Raw genomic sequence first — 22,088 nt, 5'->3', positions numbered from 1 at the left:
AAACGGATCTAAAAATATGAAAGCCGCTGGATTCGATAGCACATTCAACATTAACATTAGGAACTTGAGCTACAGCTCATTTATTTTGATAGCAAATCGACCCATCAGCTTGTTCTCTGCCCTTTCAAAGCTGTTTACGAAGACAATTTAAAGCCGGATTCTTTCGTACGCTGATGAGATTCTTGGTGTCTTCTTGGAAGAACAGTTTGGGTTCCGTAAAGGAAGGTCCATTATCCTTCAACTTCATCGAGTTACCAACATAATCCAGTGAAACATGTTGGTATCCATGAGGACAGTCCAGCTGCATTGAAACAATTTGCCGATGTATCTCATCAGGATCATCAGAAGCTATCTGTCTGGCAGAGCATTTCAGGTTTCTCTGAATACTGTCTGTCTGTTCGCAAACATTAAACATCCCTGCAGGTGTGCCTCAAGGAAGTATCCTGGGACCCATTATGTATAACATGTATATATGTGACATCCCTTTCCACCCAGAGGGTGATGTATTGTCTCAGTTTGCGAACGACACAGCAATCATGATAAGCGTCATGCGTGCCCTGCTTCAAAATACTTCATGAGCTGAAGAATTGTGATCAATGTGGCTAAAACCCAGGCTATCTTGGGCTCCGAAGTTGGTACCAGCTGCAAGTGTAAGATTCCGGTTCGGGGACTCTATCACCCAGTGTTCCGATGAGGTGAAGTATTGATCACCGGCTTAATCTTGAGAGCCCCCCTTCTAAAGTGGGGAGGGGTCCTAATTCACCATAGAAAAAATTCTTGTCTCCAAAAACACCCACATGCCAAATTTTTTTTTCATTTGCTTGATTAGTTCTCGAGTTATGAGGAAATTTGTATTTCATTTGTATGGGAGCCCCCCTCCCTATTAGTAAGGGGAGAGGTTTCTAACCACCACAAGAACCTTCCCTGGCCCCAAAAACCCCTACATGCAAATTTTCACGCCGATCGGTTCAGTAGTTTTCGATTCTATAAGGAACATACCGACAGACAGACAAGCCGGAAACTGAAACAAATAGTTTTATGGTCGTATTGGATTTTATTTAACTGAATAAAAACTTCTGGCTGTTTGCAACATTTATGTGGTCTGATTAAAGTAAAATGTTGCTTAGACAATTCTTGATCGTTTGCTATCATTAGATACCGCCCAGTTAGCTTCGAAGTACGATGCTGGTCTGACAAGCCAGTCGTCGTATGTTCGAATCTCGGCTAGGCGGTGCCTGCCAGAAAGAGTCAGTAGGATCCAGTCGAGCAGTTGAATCGAGTAGTCTAGTCGAACAGTCGGGTCAAGCGGTTCAGTCGAGCAGTTAACTCCAACAGTTGAGTCGAGCAATTCAGTCCAGTGAGTCCAGTCGAGTAGTACAGTCGAGCAGTCAAGTCGAGCTGTCGAAGTCAAGCAGTTGAGTCGAGCAGTCGGATTGAGTGGCTAAGTCGAGCAATCTAGTCGAGCTGTTGGATCAAGCTGTCAGTTGAGTTGAGCAATCAAATCGAGAAGTCTAGTCGAGCAGTTGAATCGAGTAATCGGGTTGAGCAGTTGAGTCGAGCAGCCGATTCGAATAGTCCAATCGAATAGTTTAATCAAGCAGTTCAGCAGTCAAGCAGTGGAATCAAGCAGTTGAATCGAGCAGTTGAGTCGAGCAGTGGAATCAAGCAGTTGAAACGAGCAGTAGAATCGAACGTCGAATCGAACAGTTGAGTCGAGCAGTCGGGTCGAGTAGTGAGTCAAGCAAATGTGTCAAACAGTCGAATCGAGTAGTTAAGTCGAGTAGTCTAGTCGAGCAGGTGAGTCGAGCTGTTCAGTTAAGTCGATCTGTCCAATCAAGCAGTTGAGTCGAGTAGTCGAATCGAACAGTCCAGTCGAGCAAACAAATCGAGCAGTCTAATCGACCAGTCCAGTCGAGCTGTCTAGTCAAACCAGTTGAGCAATCGAACAGTCCAGAAGTCGAGCAGTGAGGTGACTGAGAATACAACCCATTGCTACGAAAGCGTGATGTCCTATCAGGGACCTGTTTTTAGTTACCGATAAGCCTCTTATGACGTCCTGTCAGAGACCTGGTTTTCGGTACAGACATAAGCCTCTTCTATAAATAGATGAAAGTGCTAGCTGGGTACAGCCCCGCCCAAAATTGTGGATCACTTTTGTGTTTCAAGTTAAATAATTCAGTGGAACAAATTGTTTCAAGGCATGCAGCATTTTTGCACCAAAATATACTATGTTAACTAGCTCTTTCCTTTTTCCTTTTTATTTCAAGATTGATGCTTTTTAATGAGCGTAAAATATTGTCATCTGAAATTTCTCAAAATGTCTGTATTTTTTATCAATCAGCATAGGCAGTACGCTCTTTATTCATAACCCTAGTAACAATTTGGGTTTTATTACACTCTTATGATGACATTTAATATCAAAATTGGTCTTGAAAACCGCCATAAGAGTACAATAAAACTCACATTGTTGCTTGGGAAGGTTTCTATGTGATGTAATCACCAATTTTCGTACAAAGGATGGCTCGTACCCAAAGATCAAGGTAAGTTCCTTACGATTCAGCTACTCAGCAAACCACAAATCGTATATCAATATATGAAAATTATCTTAAATATCTCTAAACAAAATCGAAATCGTACACAAAGCTTATTAAATCGCACCCTAGTTTATATTCAATCGTACACAATGATGACGACTGATTTACATACATATTTTCATATTTTCATCACAGAATTGTATAACATTATGGAACTAATCATGTTGAATCGGATCTCACCGTATACAAATACTCATGAACTAAAAACATTTATAAAGCGCTTTTATACAATGTGCAACAATCGATTTTTTAAAACTTGCACATCTGCTTAAGTGATCCAGAATTGTGGAGGAAGTGTAAAACATGTTATAAATATAACGAGTATTATACGATATAGTCCTACGTCGTCCTTTCGAACAACCCTTAGGGCTGCACACCTTAGAGTTTTGTTAATTGCTTAATTGTCGGTAGACCTAGGAAAACGAATAAACCAAGACAGCTGTTATTTCTACGGGCTTCCGAAGGCAGATCGCCGGTTCGGTCTGCGATCATCGCGCTCTGAATCATCTATGAAAAGTTATAAAATATTTTTTCCGGAATTATGCCAAATGTATTTATGACAGATGGCCCCAAGTATGTCATACTTCGTCGTATAAATAGTACACAATGATAATAACTGACAGGCAGATTAATTTCAATGCAGAGTTGTATAGCAGTGCGGTGCTAGTTGCGCTTAATCGGATTTTATCGCCTATAAATTTATACCTATAAAAAAGGATTTCTGTCGGATTACCTACGAATGGCCGAAACACAAATGGCCGAATCACGAATGGCCGAAACACAAATGGCCGAAATAACGAATGGCATAATATACCAAATGGCCGAATCACGAATGGCCGAATCACAAAAGGCCGAATCACGAATGGCCGAATCACAAATGACCGAAACACGAATGACCGAATGTCATATTCGACCGAAAATATTCATAGCCTTCAACCTGCGCAAACGTTGGGTACATGCTGTCCTTACTCGCTGCCGCTCGTTCGGACTTAACTAAGGGATAATCCCTAATAGACAGTAAACCTAGGAAAATGCATGCACCTAAATAGTAGTGGTTTCTGCAGGGGGGCTGCCCCCCCGCAGTGGCCGGCGCTTCCGACGGCGGGTCACCGGCGCACACTCGCGGCCTACGGCCGTCTCGCCCTGAATCATCTAGGAAACATTTGCTACTAACACGGTAAATACGTCTCGCACCTTATAATGAAGATGTATTAATAATTAAGAAATATGAGATAAAAACCAGGTGAAAACAAGTTTATTATCCTATCACTAAAGCGACCGAAATATTTCATTCAATATCCCGCCGTGTCCATCTTTGTTGACCGCACATAGCAAAGCCAGCAGTTGTGTCCATTGTTGTTGAACACGGTTTGCTTTCCGCACGGTAGTTGGTAGTTGTCCTGTGAAAGATGAGTGCATCCGGCGATTCATCCGATGTTGCTGGTTTCAACGATGAAGAAAGTACACCTGTCGTCAAAATTGTATTGTCGCAGAGAGGAAAACCGATGCTTTCCATTGATGGGGTACTTTTCAATAAAAACAAGCAGGTAATGTACGCAACTATGGTTGGTTCCCATCACCTGTCAATGACCAGGATCATCACAGAGCTGCGGGTGGAGCAAAAGGCGATAGAGAGGAACATCCTTAGAATTCTTCAACGGGATGTTCCGAATTCGCGCCGAGAAATAGACGAAAAAATCTACTCGAAATGTGTTAATGCTCACAAAATGAGCAGCAAAAATTTTGTCGACGCAGTTGCGGTTTTCTTAAGCGCTAAACAAAGGCGTTCGTAAAGCACGTTTTGTTTGTTTAATAGTAGTAGTTTGTTTTTTGTTTGATTAAAGTTATTTGTTAACTACTTGCCAATTCATAGTTTTTTATTGAGTAGTTATTTAGAAATTTCGGCCTTTCGTGATTCGGCCATTCGTGATTCGGCCTTTCATGATTCGGCCTTTCGTGATTCGGCCTTCTGTGACTGTTATTGAAATTCGGCCATTTGGATTTCGGCCATTCGTGATTCGGCCATTTGTGTTTCGGCCATTCGGTACCAGCCCTTTCTGTCTGTCTGTCCCTATGTTCCTTTTAGAATCGAAAACTACTGAACCGATCGGCGTGAAAATCAGCATGTAGGGGTTTTTGGGGCAACGGAAGGTTCTTTCGAAGGCAAAAGTTTCCTCCCCCCCCCCTAAGAGGGGGGGCTCCCATACAAATCTATGCCTAAAAAAATGGAATTCTGTCTGCTTTATGCTCCTTATAGAATCGAAAACTATTGAACCGATCGGAGTGAAAATTTGCATGTAGGGGTTTTTGGTGCCAGGGAAGGTTCTTATGATGGTTAGAGATCCCTCCCCCACCAAGAGGAGGGACTCCCATACCAATGAAACACAAATTTCTGCATAACTCGAGAACTAATCAATCAAATGGAACCAAATTTGGCATGTGAAGGTTTTAGGAGGCAAGAATTTGATCTATCATGAATTAGGACCCCTCCCTTTTTTAGGAGGGGGGCTCCCATACAAATGAAATACAAATTTCGTCATAACTTCAGAACTAATGAAACTAAACTTGGCATGTGGGTGTTTTTGTAGACAATTTTTTTTCTATGGTGAATTGAGACCCCTCCCCTCTTTAGGAGAGGAATAATGACCCCTCTCCCTTTTAAGAGAGGGGGTTTCCATACACATGAAATACAAATTTCCTAATAACTAGAGAACTAATTAAGCAAATGGAACAAAATTTGACATGTGGGTGTTTTTAGAGACAAGAATTTTTTCTATGGTGAATTGAAACCTCTCCCCACTTTAGGAGGGGGGGCTCCCATATAAATGAAATACAAATTTCCTCATAACTCGAAAAGTAATCAAGCAAATGGAACCAAATTTGGCATGTGGGGGGTTTTGGAGGCAGGATTTTTTTTAATGATGGTTTGAGACCCCTCACCCCTGTGGTAGGGGGTAAGGCCTATCATACAAATAAAACAGCTCTGTTTTGCCCAAAACGCCATTGTCTTTAACAAAGCTAAAAAAGACCTCAATCCGCGTTATTCTACAGTTTCGTTTGGACATCACCAAGGAGCCGCGCAGGTGCCTACATTTTTAAGTGTTAATTTCATTTTAATGCATCTTTCTGCTAGAAATTCAATTGAAATTTTGAGATTTTAATGAGGCCAACGAGGTCAATTGCAAAGTTTGTGATTCGAAAGTGCAACTTTTTGAAACAATCGTCATTACTGAGTTTCTTTGAGAATCAGTGCTGATGTTAGGTAATGCCGTTTCGGAAAATTATTCTGTGATGGTTCCCTTCCACAAGACAAAATGTGTAACAATATTATTTTCGACGATTGGAGATAAAAGCGGAAAATCACTTCTGCTGTCCTTCCGCTCATCTTCTATCCTGAGGAAACTGAAAGACGAAACAGTGAGGACACCATTTGATCATTTGCCAACGCGACTGCTCCGATAAACACATGGATCCGCTGTGTTTATTCAATTCCGCATCTGTGCCTTGTACTTGAACTTGAAGGAGCCACAAATGCGCCATTGTGAACGCCACTTTTGTTCGGTCTCGGAAGGTATTGTTCACGTTCGACAATAGCAATCGCTAGGGTGGCATTTTTTTTTTGCTGACACGAAACAACAAACAACAACAACAGAACCGTCGGATAACAGTCGGACTTCGCTCTGCGCTCTTCTATAAATCATCCCGTAAAACTATTTATTTTGTGCTGTCCAAAACAACATTTACCGTTGCCGCCGCAGCGCCGCGCCCCGGTTTCAAAAGAAAGCAAAAGAAAGTTTCGGCGACAAATTGAATGCATATTGCTTGGAAGGGGCATCCGCCGAAATAGGAATTTATGCACTTCACGTTGTCCCGGCTAATTGTGGGGTGTGGTGGGGGGACAGGAGGAAGGAAAATGGTGCAGTGAAATATTTATTTTATGCCCAGTGCTCTTTTATCGTTCTGTGATGTATGTTTAGCGCAGGAAGCACCTGGCGTCGTCAGTCGAAAACCAGGCGTCCCCATTACTGCTCAGTTCAAGCTATGTAATTAGTTTGAAATATTAGTTTCCGATCGATTTTAGACACTGTCAAGTGACATTTTGCGACATCGATCGAAATTAAAGTGGTAAGATTGTACATATTTCGGGTTGTAAATGTCTTCAATCCGCGAGAAATTAATGTTCTGAGATACTGCTCAACTGCACTTTCTAATCGAATCGAATCGAAAATCATCTGTTGCACAGTGATTAATTTAAAAATATTTCGAACAAAGTTCGATCACCGACACCGAATCCTATCGAGTGAACTGCTAATTACTCAACACCTCACCGATGATGATCACGCTGATTAAGCAATCCTCCCAGCAACCCACCCAGCTGGGCGGCAGTCGTTCGCATTTGATTTATTCACCAACCTATCGGGAAAGTGTAAACAAGTTATTAAAATAATCGATTATTGGTTACACAATCTGCTGTCAATAGACCGGCGGATACCCGTCCCGGTTGTCTCGCTTTCTCTCTCTATCTATCTTGCTCTATCTATCTAAATGGCTAAGCACACACACACATATGTAACGCGAGCGTGATAAACGAGCAGCGGAAAGAGTGCGGCGAGCAAATAGCCGTAAATTTTTGGCATTGATCGGCAAACGTAAACATCGCCGCCTGCCCGGACGGTTGTTTCCAGCACCAGCACCAGCAGGCAAACGGAGCTCCTAACGCGGGACTCTGGCGTTGCCAATGGAGATGAACATGTTGATATTAATGCGATCGTTTGCGCTATCTTGGCGAAGGAAGTCATGATATCGGTATAGGGTTATTTTCTGCACATATGTCGCTTGCCGTAAGTTAGTCGATTGCTCACTGCGAACGGTTGGCACGTTCAAGTGAGTTGAACTTTAAGGTTGAACTTTTTTTCTGCTCGTATATGAAATAGAGAAGACTCAAAAATGACATTAAAGAAATTAAAATTATATAAATGATGAGAAATTACTTTAAAATTATATACATCTAACAGAAAAACGACCAAATATGATAAAATATTGACAAGAAATAAAACAATAATGAAACAGGAAAAAGAAAATAGATAAACACAAAAAGACAAACACGAATATTTTGATTAAAGCAGAGGAGCGTTTGGAGCAAAAAATGTTAGACTGAATACTGGGAAAGTTTCGATCTGCGGCTAAAAATATATTGGGTTAGTTTGTGGCAGTGGGACTCCAACTTACAGTAACAGTAAAACGAAAAACGCACCCGGTGTGGTTTAATACCGTTATACCTCAACGACGGTAGGCACTAGACTGTTAGCTTCAACAATGCAGTCGATAATCGTCTATCTTCTCGTGGTAGAAGCAAAGGGCACTCATATTACAAATAATGCACTCGAGTACTAATCGAGAAATTGTGGGTTGGAGTCCCACTGCCACAAACTAACGCAATATATTTGGTAAATTAGGACCCCTCCTTCCTTCAGGAGGGGGAGCTCCCATACAAATGAAATATAACTTTCCTCATGTCTCGAGAACTAATCAAGCAAATGGAACCAAATTTAGTGTGTGTAGGTTTTTGGAGGCATAAATTTATTTTATGATGGTTTGAGATTCCACACCCCTGTGGTAGGGGGATAATGACTTTCATACAAATACAAGAGAAATTTTTGCGTAACTCAAAAACTAATCGAATTCCAGAAATTTTAGACTTCCATAAAACATTAGTCAATCAGTCATTAGGACCACCAAAAAAGTACCTATAGTAACACTAGATGATTCAGGGCGAGACGCTAGTATACAGACCTCTATTAATTTCCTTCATTTGGGCCCGAACGAACGACAGCGAGTAAGAAGAGGATCACCCCTGCGAAATGATACATTCCGCAAAAAAGTTTTTCGTGAAATGGTACATTCCGCTTAAGGTTTTTCACGAAATGGTATTCGGCGAAATGTTATACAATCACGGCGAATATTGCTATCCGCTTTATTTTATCTGGCTAAGCAATACGGCAGTTGTTTTCTACTTTACTGTGCGGAAAAATTGCAATTTTGCATATTAAACAACCCATGCTTTCATAGTTACGTAACTGCCAAAATGAATCATCTAAGGTTGAACTCCTCAAAAACCTGCAAAACTCGAGATTGTGACACAGGTCATCCGAGATTCGCGATTTATGTACAACACAGTATAATTTGTGGCAATACGAAGTTTGTCGGGTCAGCTAGTAAATAAATAAAATAATAAAAAACTGACACAAAACCAGCACAGTATTATCAAAACAGTGGGATGAATTTAATAAATAAATAAACAAATAACAAATAACAAATAATACAAAAACAATACATAAAAAGGGGAAAAGAATGCAAAAAGACGGAAAAAAATTTAAAAGTTATAACAAAAATGAGTTTGATACAAATGAATGGTCAAATGATACAAAAATGACGGAAAAACGATTTAAAATTGATGCAAAATGAAACAACAAAAGAATTACATAGGCTCACAAAGGATCTCGAATGGCATAAAAAAGTATAAAAATGGCATAGAAATGAAAAATGATTCAAAAACTTCATTTAATATGATATAAAACAGTACTAAAAATAATATAGAAATAGCGCAAGAATAAAAAAAGAACATAAGCAAGCTCAAAAAATTGGAAGAAAATAACAAAACGGACTTAGAATTGAAAAATGATGCAAAAAAGATACAAAAATGGCCTAGAAAAGACACAAAAATAACAGAAAATTTAAACAAAAATACCATAAAATGCTATAACAATCACTAAAATTAAGAAAAATGCATAGGAAAGAAAAATTATACAAAAATAACAGGAAATAATACAAAAGCCAGGCCTAAGTGCTACAATCCGTTTTCGAAACTTGATCTTTCCCTTTTTATATGACAGACTTCGCCGCCAACTGTTAGAGTTCAGGACAATTGCGGGGCTAGTCGCCTATTGACTCTAGCAGCCTTTCCCAGTCAAGATTCAATGGCTGTGATGGCTGCTTGTTAGACCAGTGCCGTGACTTTGTAGGTGATTCTGGTTGCTCTAATGGGCATATATTTGTCGTTATTTATAGCCTTTTTTGGCTTTTCTTGACGCCTTTTTTAGCGTCAGGCTTCATCGCCTTTTCAGCACCTGTTTATAGTTTGCGACTTTTTGGCTGCATCTTTTTATTGTATTTTTGTCATCGTTCATCTTTTTTTCTACATCATCTATTCGACGACTTGTCATAATTTTTACCTCGACTTTTCACTACATTCTCGTCATTTTTTGGTTCTCCTTTAGCAACCTATTTTTGTCGTTTCTTCGTTGCTTTTAATCATTTTAATGTTATCTTATCGTCGTCTTTTTGTCATCTCTCTACCATCTTTTTAGAGCCTTTTTACGTGTTTTACCATCTCTTTATTCTTTTTGATTCGTGTGTTCATCATTTTTCGACGTCTGTTTTTGTCATTTGTTGTCGCAGTTTTGACGCGTTTTTGTTGCTGTTTTGCCGTCTTTTTGTCATTTTCTCTTCGTCTTTCTGTTATCTTTTCATCGTCTTTTGTCGCCGTTTGGCCTTTTTTGTTGTCTTTTCGTCACTTTTTAGCCATTTTAGCGTCATTCACTGTTATCGAAAATTTTGTCATTTTCTTTCGGGTTTTCGTCATTGCTTTTAATTTTCTCTCCTTTTGAAGCTTTTTTATATATATTATTTTGTTGTTGTTTGTAGTCTTTGCAAAGTTTTTGCCGTTGTATTTTCGTGTTCATTACAAATATTTGGCCATTACAAATATTTTTAAAAGTTTTTTTCCCTCAGGTGTTGGGCCACTGAAGGGGGGGGGGGGGCGCCCGTTTGGCATAAAATCATTTGGCTTAATGCTATTTGGCATAACGCCAATTGGCATAATCCATTTGGCATAATCAGAAGGAGCCATTTGGCATAATGTCATTTGGTATAACGGCATTTGGCATAATTCCACAAGTTTATTTTATGACCTAATGTTCGCTTTCCTAGATGATTCTGGGCGAGCCGGCCGCAGGCAACGGCAAGTGTTCGCCGGTGACCCGCCCTCGGAAGCGCCGGTCACTGCGGGGGGGGGGGGGGAGGGGCAGCCCTCCTGCAGAAATCACATCTGTCTAGGTTTAGTTGTTTACCTAGGCTTACTGACCTCTAGTTCTTTCCTTCAGTTGGGTCCGAACGAGCGATAGCAAGTAAGAACGAATCATTCTTTCCTTGTGAGGCGATCGAAGCACCAAACAACAAAATCTGGCTAGCTTATCAATTATGCCAAAAAGTCGTTATGCCAAATAACCATTATGCCAAATGATCATTATGCCAAATGACCGTTATGCCAAATGAATTTATGCCAAATGGCGTTATGCCAAACAGCATTATGCCAAACGTCTTTATGCCATATAGGGAAGCCCCCACTGAAGGGGTGGGCGAAAAAAAACAAAGAGAATTTTTTAATCGAGCAAAAAAAATATCGATTTTAGGTATTTTTGCTTAATGTTTAAACGTGAAAACCAAATCTATTCTTGCTTTTATTATATACGCTATTATTTTCGAAAATGAAAGAAATTTTTTTTGGACCGATTTTCGGAAATACCGCTGCATGAATTCCCATTTCTGTTTCGTGCTAGAAGCGTTTACTCAACTCGTACCCCACAGGCAATTGATTTTATAAAAAAAATTAACTCGTATCCTGCAAATTATTTTTTGTCCCCCAATTTTTCAAGCCAATTTCCAAGGGGGTGGCAAAAACTTTAAAAATAATTTGCAATGGCCTTATTGCCATTGTATTTTCGTCAAATTTCCATTGTATTTAATTGTTTGTTATACAAAACTGATTCAAAATTATACCAAAAATAATACAAAAAAACGTCAAAATAAAACAATGATGTAGTCACTAACAAATTCAGAAAAACGAACAAAATACCAAAACAAAAGTAAAAGAAATTTCATAAAATGGACCAAAAACAACACAAAATAAAATGACATAAAAAGAACCCAAAAAGCACTGAAATAACAAGAAAACAGAAATAACCGAAATGAAAAATGATACACGAAATAATTAGCAATTAGGCCATTACAAATATTTTATAAAGTTTTTGTCCTTCCAATGTTCGACCACAGAAGGGTGGGGCGAAAAAAAAACAAATTGAATTTTTTATTCGAGCAAAAAAAACGGGTGTAGGCATTTTTATTTAAAGTTTAAACGTGAAAACCGAATCTATTCTTGCTTATAATAAATACGTTGTTATTTTTCATGCAAAAATCTACGAACAAAAAAACAAAAACGAAAGAAAATTTTTTGGCCGAGTTTCGGAAATTCCACTGTTTGAACTTCCATTGCTATTTCGTGCTAGAAGCGTTAACTCAACTCGTACACTCATTTTTCGAGTTTTTCAGGTTGTAGAGCCCACAGACAATTGATTTTATAAAAAAAAATTAACTCATATCCTACAAATTATTTTTTTGTCCCCCGATTTTTCAAACCAATTTCCACGGGGGGGGGGGGGGGGGGGGGGGTGGTGGCTTGACAAAAACTTTGAAAATGATTTGCAATGGACTTATAAAATAAATAACAAAGAAACACAAAAATGTCACAAAAAATGATACAAAAATATACCTAAGTGACAAAAAATACGCATATTAGACACAAATCTAGCAAAACGTGAAAGGCACGAAAAATTAGGTAATATTATGAGAAACTTAGGAAGCTTTACATAAATTAAACTCAAGAGAAGCAACTCACACAAAATCGAGAAAATAAAATTGAGATAAATAGTTAATAAATTAAAAAACCTTTACGACATCATGGCGGCTTAGAAACTACGTCTGGGCACGCTAGTGCCGAGTGCTAAATTCCATCCGAATCAAAGCTGGACCAGCTTTGAGCTGTATCTACTTCTTTGATTAATGAATACCATCGCATCAAGCACGTGCTGTGTATTAGTGTGAGTGTATCTATTTGTGTGCAGATCAATTTTCGTTTTTCTCAATCAAAGAGATGTGACACCGAAAAGAAACATTATAGAACGCAACAAACCATCGCCATGATGTCTGCCGGCTAGCAAAAAAAAAAATAGATATATACTTCATTGCAGCCGGCTTTGGCGCCAAGCAACGATAGCAATGTTTCATCGTTCTGTCTCACGGAAGGTCATCCCGAACGACTGTGTGCGATGGTCGTAAAAAATCAACTTTCTCGAGTTCTCGAAGGAATAGCAGAGCGGCCCGGAATTGTAGCAATCACGAAAGGTCACTATTTCACCGAGAAAAGAAAAAGAAGTATACCACCCAACTTCTGTTCTGTTGAATAAGCATTACGAAAAGAGGGACTCTAAGCGTGAGACTCATTTCGATTAGTTGATAGCTAGCAGAATAAGAAACGTTAAATCAACCGATTTCGTGATCAGATAGCAAGTTCAATGTTGCTTCATTTCCGCATGAAATGACTACGCGACCACGTTTGGAATTCTTTTCTCTGGACCTAACTACGCATTCGGGGTTTTCTTCCCCAAAACGAAATCATTCCCTGATTAGTTCCGCTTGGGATCCCACCAACGTTCCGAAAAGTATAATTTCCGGTTGACCTTCCGAACCCATTTGAAACATCAAACTGCTAGCGCAGTAAATTTCCATTATGATTCATTTCCAGCAAGTTGAAAATTCCTAGTTGAAAACACACACTGTTGGTGTTCCATGCCAACCCACTATTTCTTTATCGACAGCCTTCATCTTCATCGCACCCACACACGACAGGGAAAGCGATTGCCCCCAGCTATCGGTGACCTTACCGCTGAAGAGCGCGTAATATTTTTCCCATTTTTTCTTTCCTTATAGGTATTTGTTTATATCCTTGATGGTGCACCGTCGTCGTTCGACGCCCCCTGCTGCGCTGCACAGCCGAGATGCAAATCGAACACCTGTATGCAATCTTGTTCGTTACACAGCCAACATCTGACTGAACACGAACGGTTTGGTGAAACAAAAACCAACAGGTGCACAACCCATGCTGTGAATCAGCCCATTGCTAAACGAGGACAATTTGGTTTTCCATACTGCTGCGTCGGCAGGCGGCAGAACCGAACCCCTCGGCTAATTAATTTCCAAAACAAATGGATGCCACTGTCACCTTTCTCTGTGCTGCTCTGCCCGAACGCTTAAGAACCGAACAGGTTGATGGAACGGAGCCAAATTTGCTTCCATTGAGAAATTGTTCAATTTAGTTGGCGATAAATTTGTTGTGTATTTTCTTTTTGCCAGCCAGCACTTTGCACCGTCCGTAAAGGTGGCGATGATGAGCTCACTTGCAGAAGCAATTATCGGTATATTGTTCCACCTTGGCACCTACTTTTTCGTCGCATTGTATTGTATGTATTGTACTGTGCAGGCCAGGCAGGCGCCAGCCGATGGTAAACGAAGCCTACGATGGAAAGAGAAGCAAATTGTTTTCGTTGCTCGTAAATCACTAACCTATAGGTAATTTCGACGCTACATTTAACGATTATGGCGTGCCAAATGGTGCGAAGATGGTGTGCTGTCTGCTTGACGTTGCATGCCTAACATCCATCAGTGGGTTTTTCTTGTGCGGTTGATGGCTTTCGGTTTGGCGCAAATGAGCATTCGGATGGTAATGATTGAAGACACCACCACCGAAGGAACAGTGTCGTGCGGTCCGGCGAGAATTTTTGGTTCGGGAAGTGGTACGACCTGAATTACCGTCTGATTACATCAGACATGACACTTTTTTTGGTTTACTAGGCATCATTCTATGGAGCATTTTTGTCATAAAATGGATTTGAAACTATAGTGTTGATTACACACTAATCAGACCAAATTACATAATGGCTCCATCGCAAGCAAATGAATGGAGGTGCATGATAATTTATTCCATTTCTCTCACAAACGATAGGCAACAGATGGTAATCGATAAATACCGACATAAAAGTAACATACAATATCAGCAAACCGAACATCCGACGATCAACCATTTGTCACCAAATTCGGACGACTCAGCGATGACGATGGTGATGATGATGATAGTTCAGTGATTAAGTGTTGATTGCTAGGCTAAACCATAGGGCGGGTTGGAGGGTTACAATTATTGTATCTTGCAAACAGTTCTTTCAAGATAGAAAGAAATACCGAGTATCTTAACTTAACTTAAGACAAAACATAAAACATTTGATAAATAAAAGTACAACATTCATATTTTACTTATTTTTGTGTTTACCTTCTTTATAAAATTACTTGCTCACCCGACAAACTTCGTATTGCCAAAAATTAAACTGTGTTGTACATAAATCGTGAATTTCGGATGACCTTGGTCACAATCTCGAGTTTTGCAAGTTTCTTAGAAGTTCAACCTTAGATGATTCATTTGGGCAGTTACGTAACCATGAAAGCATCCCAGGTAACCAATAAGCATCACTAATGCTATTCAAATGCAAGCCAATAAGCATGTAAGTCGCCTTAAATGCTATTTTGGAAAATTATACAGCTACTTTATTACTAACCTTTTTATAGTGCTGACAATGCCAATTTGCAGCTAATTACCGATACGAAGAATTTGACTGTATAGCTAATAACGGGTGGCAACTAAAATTTTGGAATTTTTTTTTCTCAAGCTGTCAAAAAAGACAAAGATACATGATGAAGATCTGATTTATCGAAATTAAAGATACTTTATCCATTGTTGAAAAAAAAATTAGTGTACATTTGAAAACGGTCCGTAATCGGCTGTTCGGCGAAGCTTTCGTTTGACGTCGAAACAGGCGCGCTGTACGGTCGTCATGTCAACTTTGCGAATGCATCTCTTGATTCGACCAATCAACTTTTTACAATTCGTGGCTCTGCAGTTACTTTTGTACAGCAAGGAACTCAAAATCCCACAGAAATCTTCGATTGGGCGCACTGAGACAGATTTTTCGAGTCATGGTTTTTGAATTAACCCTCTAACGGGCAACACCGTAAAAACGATGCGATCAAGCTAATGACTATTTTATCATGAAAGTACACACAAAAAAACCTTAAGTTCTGATTTTCATGCAAAAATAATTATCTGGAGCAGTGCCAGGTAAGAAAAAGTTCAATTTCTCTTTTTCTTTTTTCATGTCTAACGCTCTGCCCAGATATTTTTTCAATTCAGATATATTACAAAATTAAAACAATGCATGAAATTTACTCATAGAAATTTCTTTTAGGTCAATCATTTTGTTCTAGATGTCCTTTTCCTTCAAAAGTAAAAAAGGGAATATTCGCGCATTAATTAACAAAAAGAGGAGAGAGAGAGAGAGCTAACACATACATACTCTCAACTCTCTTTAAGCTCGTTTGTCGTGGAGTATAGGGGCCTCAAAAAAATTCCAAAATTTTAGTAGTCACCCGTTATTTATATACCGTGGACCCCCGTTCGTTTGACCATTTTTAATCTGAACACTTTTTAATCTGAACCCCGCTGGTTTGCATGACGTGCAAATTAAAAATGGTTCAAATGTCATTCTCAACATAACATCATTTGTTTATGCAGACAATGCACATAAACACAATTTGTTTGTACTGACCTAGCGTATTTAATCGGTTTCACATTTCGTTTTCCTAACGATTAAGATAGAAATTCGATCGGAAAATGCAATATTCGCACTTGCAACTGCCGACTAAAACAAACCACCAAAACAATAACAAAGAGCAGGGCGGCCAGTTCACAGCGGTTTCAGCATATTTCGGGTTACCAGTTGTTCAAATTAAAAAGTAACCCCGTTAGTTTGCATGAGGAATCGTTCAAACGAACGGGGGTCCACTGTAGTAGAAAGGCAAAACCAAGGGGTTTCCAGTGAGGCGTAAAAGTGCGTAGTAATCAGAGATTACTTTTGTAATCATTTACGAATTAATTAGGTAGTCAATAGTAATCAGTAGAGTAATCAATGATAATCCTAAGTAATCATTCGTAATCGCAATTAATTTATAGTAATCACAAGAGATTGATTACTGGTAATCAGAGGTAATCAGTAAAGTAATCAAAAATAATTTTTTTCAAAGGTGCGTAGTAATCATTGCTGTTGGAAACCCCTTGGGCAAAACCATGACGATGATGATGATGATTATTTAGTGATTAAGTGTTGATTGCTAGGTTATATTTTACTCATTTTTTGTGTTTACTTTTATAATTATTAATGTGATCTTAAATTTCCAAAATTTGAGTTTAAGTTTAATTTTTCTGTCAGACCCGTTTTTATCATACAATCACTTAAGCAGCGTCAGTCGGACACTTCGTTGAAATGTAGGGCCTTCCGGCGGCACCCACTTGCTTCAATTAAGACCCTAAACTTACGAACACAAAGAAAAACCGAATTATCAAATAACCCGTCAATCTTAAGGGCTGCCAGATCATCAACGGCTCGTTTATTCTGTGGTAGAACAGAAGTTCTTAACCTAGCTTATTGTCTAAGGCGAAATTCTTCACGTGTTCTATGACCCTACGCGATTTCCCTTCATGAGAATCGCTTTTTCGTATTTTGGCAATAGCCAAATTTTATTCCGTTTGCGGATTGCCCCAGCCATCTGGCTCACTTGCAAATTCAACTGGACGAAACGGCCGTGTCACGTTTTGCAAGCCATGTAGAAAGGCTTATGTGTTCGTTTTACCTTCCGCTGCAAGGTGCGCACCAAAAACATCTTAATTTAAGTAGGTTTAATTTCTATGCGCGCACCCTTGGAGAACTGGACCGCGCATTATAAACATTGTTTTATTGTTTCATGCCAACGTTGGTCGTTCTATTTTCTGACCAAAGCAGCGAGCCATGAATCGACCGGGATCCAATCTTCCGACACAGGCTAGGCAAAATAGAGTGAAATGGGGTAGGGTACTACATCTCCCCCCTCTTATGAACTTGCTGAATGTCCCTAACGGAGAGGAGAGATCCTCCCCATGTAAGGGTCAACCCCTCTGTCCTGGCTCAGTTAAGTCAAGTAACATGTTTGCCACGTTACATGAAGAACTGTCTAGGTGTTCCGGAGTCATGGTGGAATATTTAGGACTTTACATCAGTGCTCGTTGTTATCCGGCAGATTATAAAATGTTCGAGAAATAGTCCTCGAATAATTACAGCTAGCATAGATGATTAGATATGGACCTTTCAGCCTCTTTTTGGGAGCCTCCCAGTTGGCCTCGAGGTACGGCGCTGGTATAATCTATAACAAGCCAGTCGTATATTCGAATCTCTGCTGTGAGAGCCTACAACTGCAAGAGTCTATTAGAACGTAGCACTAGCCTCGCAATACTCTTACAGCTGGTTGCATCTATCGTATAAAAAGACAAGGTTTCTAAAAACGGAATGTAGCAGCTATGCTTTGCCTTGTTTTTGACACATCTAATCAAGCCATGTTTTTCATCAAAGACAGAATGAATAAACTAAGTCTTGATTATATTATGTTTAGGCGTTTCGAAGTTATGCTGGAACATACGTACCATACCAACCCCTCCCCACCCCTTTCTCTCCGCTGACCCAACGACGATTTTAATAATAGTTTTCTTTCTGGCTATAGCCATGAAACAAGTGAAACCAAATTGTAATAGGGGGTGCTTGTTTAAACCCCTTTTTTATGAATGAGGAAGTATCTGGAGCGAAGTGTAATCAAAAATAAATCAAAAATAAATTCTGCTGGTACCCGAATATTTAACTAACTAAACTACTACCGAACCCTTAAATTAGGTAGCCTAATATTCGATTTTGTTTTATTCTCCCGATTTTATCACTCCACGCACCTCGCCTCGATGAGGATGTTTCTACCGTCGAGAGGATATACTGCTATCTACTCGGTCGGTGCGATAGAAACGAGCAGTCTGTTGTCGGATGTCGATATTTGTCGGATGTGTAATTTACTACCAGCGGGTGTTTTTTTGGGAATGAGAAAGTGACTGGTGTGAAGAATGATATACTGGATAAACTTGAAAATACACTGGGTCGTTCAATAGCTTTCTCCATTGACAACGGCCGCTCCCCTTTTTGTCAACCTTCCTGTGACCATACCCTCATACCGAGAAACATGTAAAACAAATTTGATAGAGAATAATTATAGCGTTTTGTATGTATGGCAGGACATACATACATACCTACCTGCCGTTTTTATATCTAGAAGATTTGGACACAGAACAAGAATGGAAGGTCTTGTCAGAGATCACTCCGTTTTAGTTTTCCGCCCGCTTACTGATCTATTTCCTCGTACCAACTCCCCCCTCCTCTCACCGGTTCACTCAAATGAAAATGAAAAATGGAATGATTTTTTTTCCAAATATCCTCCCTCAGTGCCCTCCTCTCTAGACCTCTCCCTCCTGTTGTTCACCAGATTCTAGCACGACTGCTATCGGTTCGAATGCATGAAATACAAAGCTCTGGTTCCTTAATTTACCCCCTCATCCCTCGTTGGGGATCACCCATACATTTGTCAACCCCAGAGTGCAGTTTACCGTATGTCAAAGAACATGTATGCCAAGTGTGGTGAAGAACGGTTAACGCGCTCTGCAGATATGTCGGGATATACATGCGTATTGGCTCCCGATCTCGAAGAGATTCGGTGAGAAATCGATCAGCTGAAGAATAATAGAGGTGCCGAAAAGGACCGATTTACGGCAGAACTCTATAAAACTGCCCTAAAATCACTAGCAACGGCACTTATCTGGATAATTTCAAGGATTTGGGGGGAAGTGAAACTACCGGAGGAGAGGATGGAAAGGTGTGCTCTGTCTCATCCTCAAAAAAGGCGATCGCCTAGATTGCTATAATTACCGCGGCATCACGTTGGACAACGCCGCCCACAAGGTGCTCTCATAGATATTGCTACAACGACTATCTCCAATAGCATGAAAAGTCTTACGGCAGTACCGGGCGGGCTTTATGGGCGTCCGTGCTACTGCGGATCAAATTGTTACTCTCCAGCGAATCTTGCATAAATGTCGGGAGCACAACGAGCCCACGCATCATATTTTCGTGGATTTTAAGGCTGCATATGATACAGTCGTTTGCGAACAGCTATAGCAAATAATGCACGAGAACGGTTTTCCGAAAAACAGATGAGGCGAATCAAAGCTACTCTGGAGCGAGTGATGTGCTACATGCATATTTCTGGGGCACCATCGAGTCCCTACGAATTGCGACAAGCGAATGGACTGTCCTGTATGTTATTCAACATCGCTATTCAAAGTGTAATCCGACGTGCGGGCATCTAAAGGAGAGAAATGAACTTTAGCATAAGCAACCAACTCCTAGCTTACGCAGACGGTTTCGACATCATTACTAAAAACTTCGGAACGGCGGAGGTAATCTACGCCAAACTAAAAAACGAAGGCTAGGAGGATAGGGTTATAAATCAATGCGTCGAAAACCAGACATATAGTAGGAAGCGGCACCAGAGAAAGCTACGCTTGCCTTTCACGGATAGTGACTATTGACGGCGATGAACTGGAAGTGGTTGATGAGTTCGTATATTTGGGATTTCTGGCCACCGCCGACAGTAATACGAGTAAAGAGATTCAACGACGTTAGAGTTAGATTAAAACATCTCAATTCGGTGGTTCGAAAAAATCCAAAAGAGTGTACATAAATCTTTCGCCTTCACGAGATTTTAGAGCATAATTTAAGTTAACTTTTACAAATTCATAAGTTTGGAACAACTGAACCAATTTTGACAATTTTAGTATCAAGTGAAAAGCATTTTTGTGAGCTTTCCACGAAAAATATTTATTTCAACGCAAAACCATAAAAATATACATTTTTGCACAATCATAGTTTGAAATTCTGCAATGATCGTCCTGTAAAATACTGCAATAGGGCACGAGAGCTAACAGGGAACTGTCCAGACAAACGCGGAACGATGTAGCAGTTGGCGGAAGCGATAGGGATAATCTAGGAGCACGTACTGATGACGCGTTCTTTTCCCAGCCCCGGTACGACCGTATTGGCCAATCGAGCTACTAAAAAAATGGTGAAGTTTTAACTAGAGCACTGCACCAGGTAATTGCAAAGATTAGAAATGGAAGGAAGGACACGTGTGCCCAATCTACGGAAAGAGCGACAAGCTGGATTGCTGTTGCAATTACCGTGCGATCATGATATTGAATCCCTCCCAAATATTCTGCCACCACTGTCTATTCCTAATAGCAAAAAATAAATCATAGAGCAATATCAAGTAGGATTTATGGGTGCCCGAGTCAGCACGGAACAGATTTTCGCAATCCAGCAAGTGCTGTAGAAGTGATGATAATACAATGTAGCCAAAAACTGCCATGCGTCTCCATAGTATTATCGCTACTACATCTCAAAAACTTAAGGTTTATCTCTGGATTTTTTACGTTATATGTAAAAATTCTAAAACTGATATAAAAGAGGGGGGCCTCCTTGGCATTCAACCCATGAAAATGCAACAAACGTTTATATTTCATGTTGCTGCAACCACAAAAGATTTTGTGCTTGAAGCTAGCAATTTCCCTGAAAAATTAAAATAGTTATTTTCAATCCATAAAGTGAGAATGTTTACAACACATAAAGTCTGGCAGTGTACGCTATTGCAAGAGTCGAGAGACAAAACTTCATCTTGTACGTAATCTGCATGCATGACAACGCGAAAAACCACATTCATAGAATAAATCATACCGCTCGCTCGAGGGGTAAACAAATGAATAGATTAGAAGTGTTCCCTTCGTTCCATTCGCTGCAGCAGCATTGCAAACAAAAAAAACGGTACCTACCGGACGATGCGGACACCGAATGCCGCATAGTGGTAAAGGCAATTGAGTTGATTTCCGCTTCCGGGGACCACATGATGGGCTTCTCCACTGCGCTGAACTCGACACTGAACTCAAATGCTCGCTTCGCTTAGTTCGCTCCACTTCAGCTCTGCTCCACACCAAACACAAACGAACGGTGCACCGTTGGTTATTTACGATTCAAACAAAAATCTACGCTGCTAAAACCACAATCACAAATCACTGCCGGGTTTCTCGAGAGTGCACTTGGTTGCCGATATTGAAACTGCGATCGAAGACGCCACGACTGCCGACGAGTTGCATTTGTTCTTCCTCCCGTCGCCGTCTGCGTCGGTCATCGCTTGGAGTTACACTAACTGAACTGCTCGGCTGTTACCTAGCGTCGACGCCACGCGACGGTCTCGCCCGAAATGCGGCGCTATTTTAGTGCTGACGGCAATAATCGCATTACCTTTATAGGCGTGGAAAGACTGTCCCTCACTGCGTTATCGCCATCACTTATCACTTGTTGGTTGGCTTATCTGGCATATTTGCCTTTCTTTGGTTGAGCACATGAGAAAATAGTTTTACGTTTACACTGCGGGTAAGTTTGAATGTTTAATGTAATATGTACTGCGATTGGTTACTATTACTCTACTTTGGACTTAACCTTGGGCTAGTAAGAAATTTTTCCATTGTCGAAGAACAAAACTAGCTTAAAGTGCAATGACCAAACGACCAAAGAGAGTGGATGCAAATTCGGGTTCGAA

General features: G+C 40.2%; 1 protein-coding gene across 1 annotated transcript in view; it reads right to left on the bottom strand.

Annotated features, from left to right (window-relative positions):
- LOC128742345 (apoptosis-resistant E3 ubiquitin protein ligase 1) overlaps positions 1–21,409 on the bottom strand; it is a 59,153-nt gene extending 37,744 nt beyond the window's left edge. The window contains exon 1 of the mRNA XM_053838679.1: positions 21,322–21,409. Within this exon, the coding sequence (XP_053694654.1) occupies positions 21,322–21,394 (73 nt within the window). The 5' untranslated portion in view covers positions 21,395–21,409. The remainder of the gene's footprint in view (positions 1–21,321) is intronic.
- Positions 21,410–22,088: the final 679 nt, after the last annotated feature.

Source organism: Sabethes cyaneus, chromosome 3 (assembly GCF_943734655.1).
Source record: "Sabethes cyaneus chromosome 3, idSabCyanKW18_F2, whole genome shotgun sequence".
Classification (NCBI taxonomy): domain Eukaryota; kingdom Metazoa; phylum Arthropoda; class Insecta; order Diptera; family Culicidae; genus Sabethes; species Sabethes cyaneus.
The sequence above is the reverse complement of the archived record's forward strand: the minus strand, read 5'-3'. Positions and strand labels throughout refer to the sequence as shown.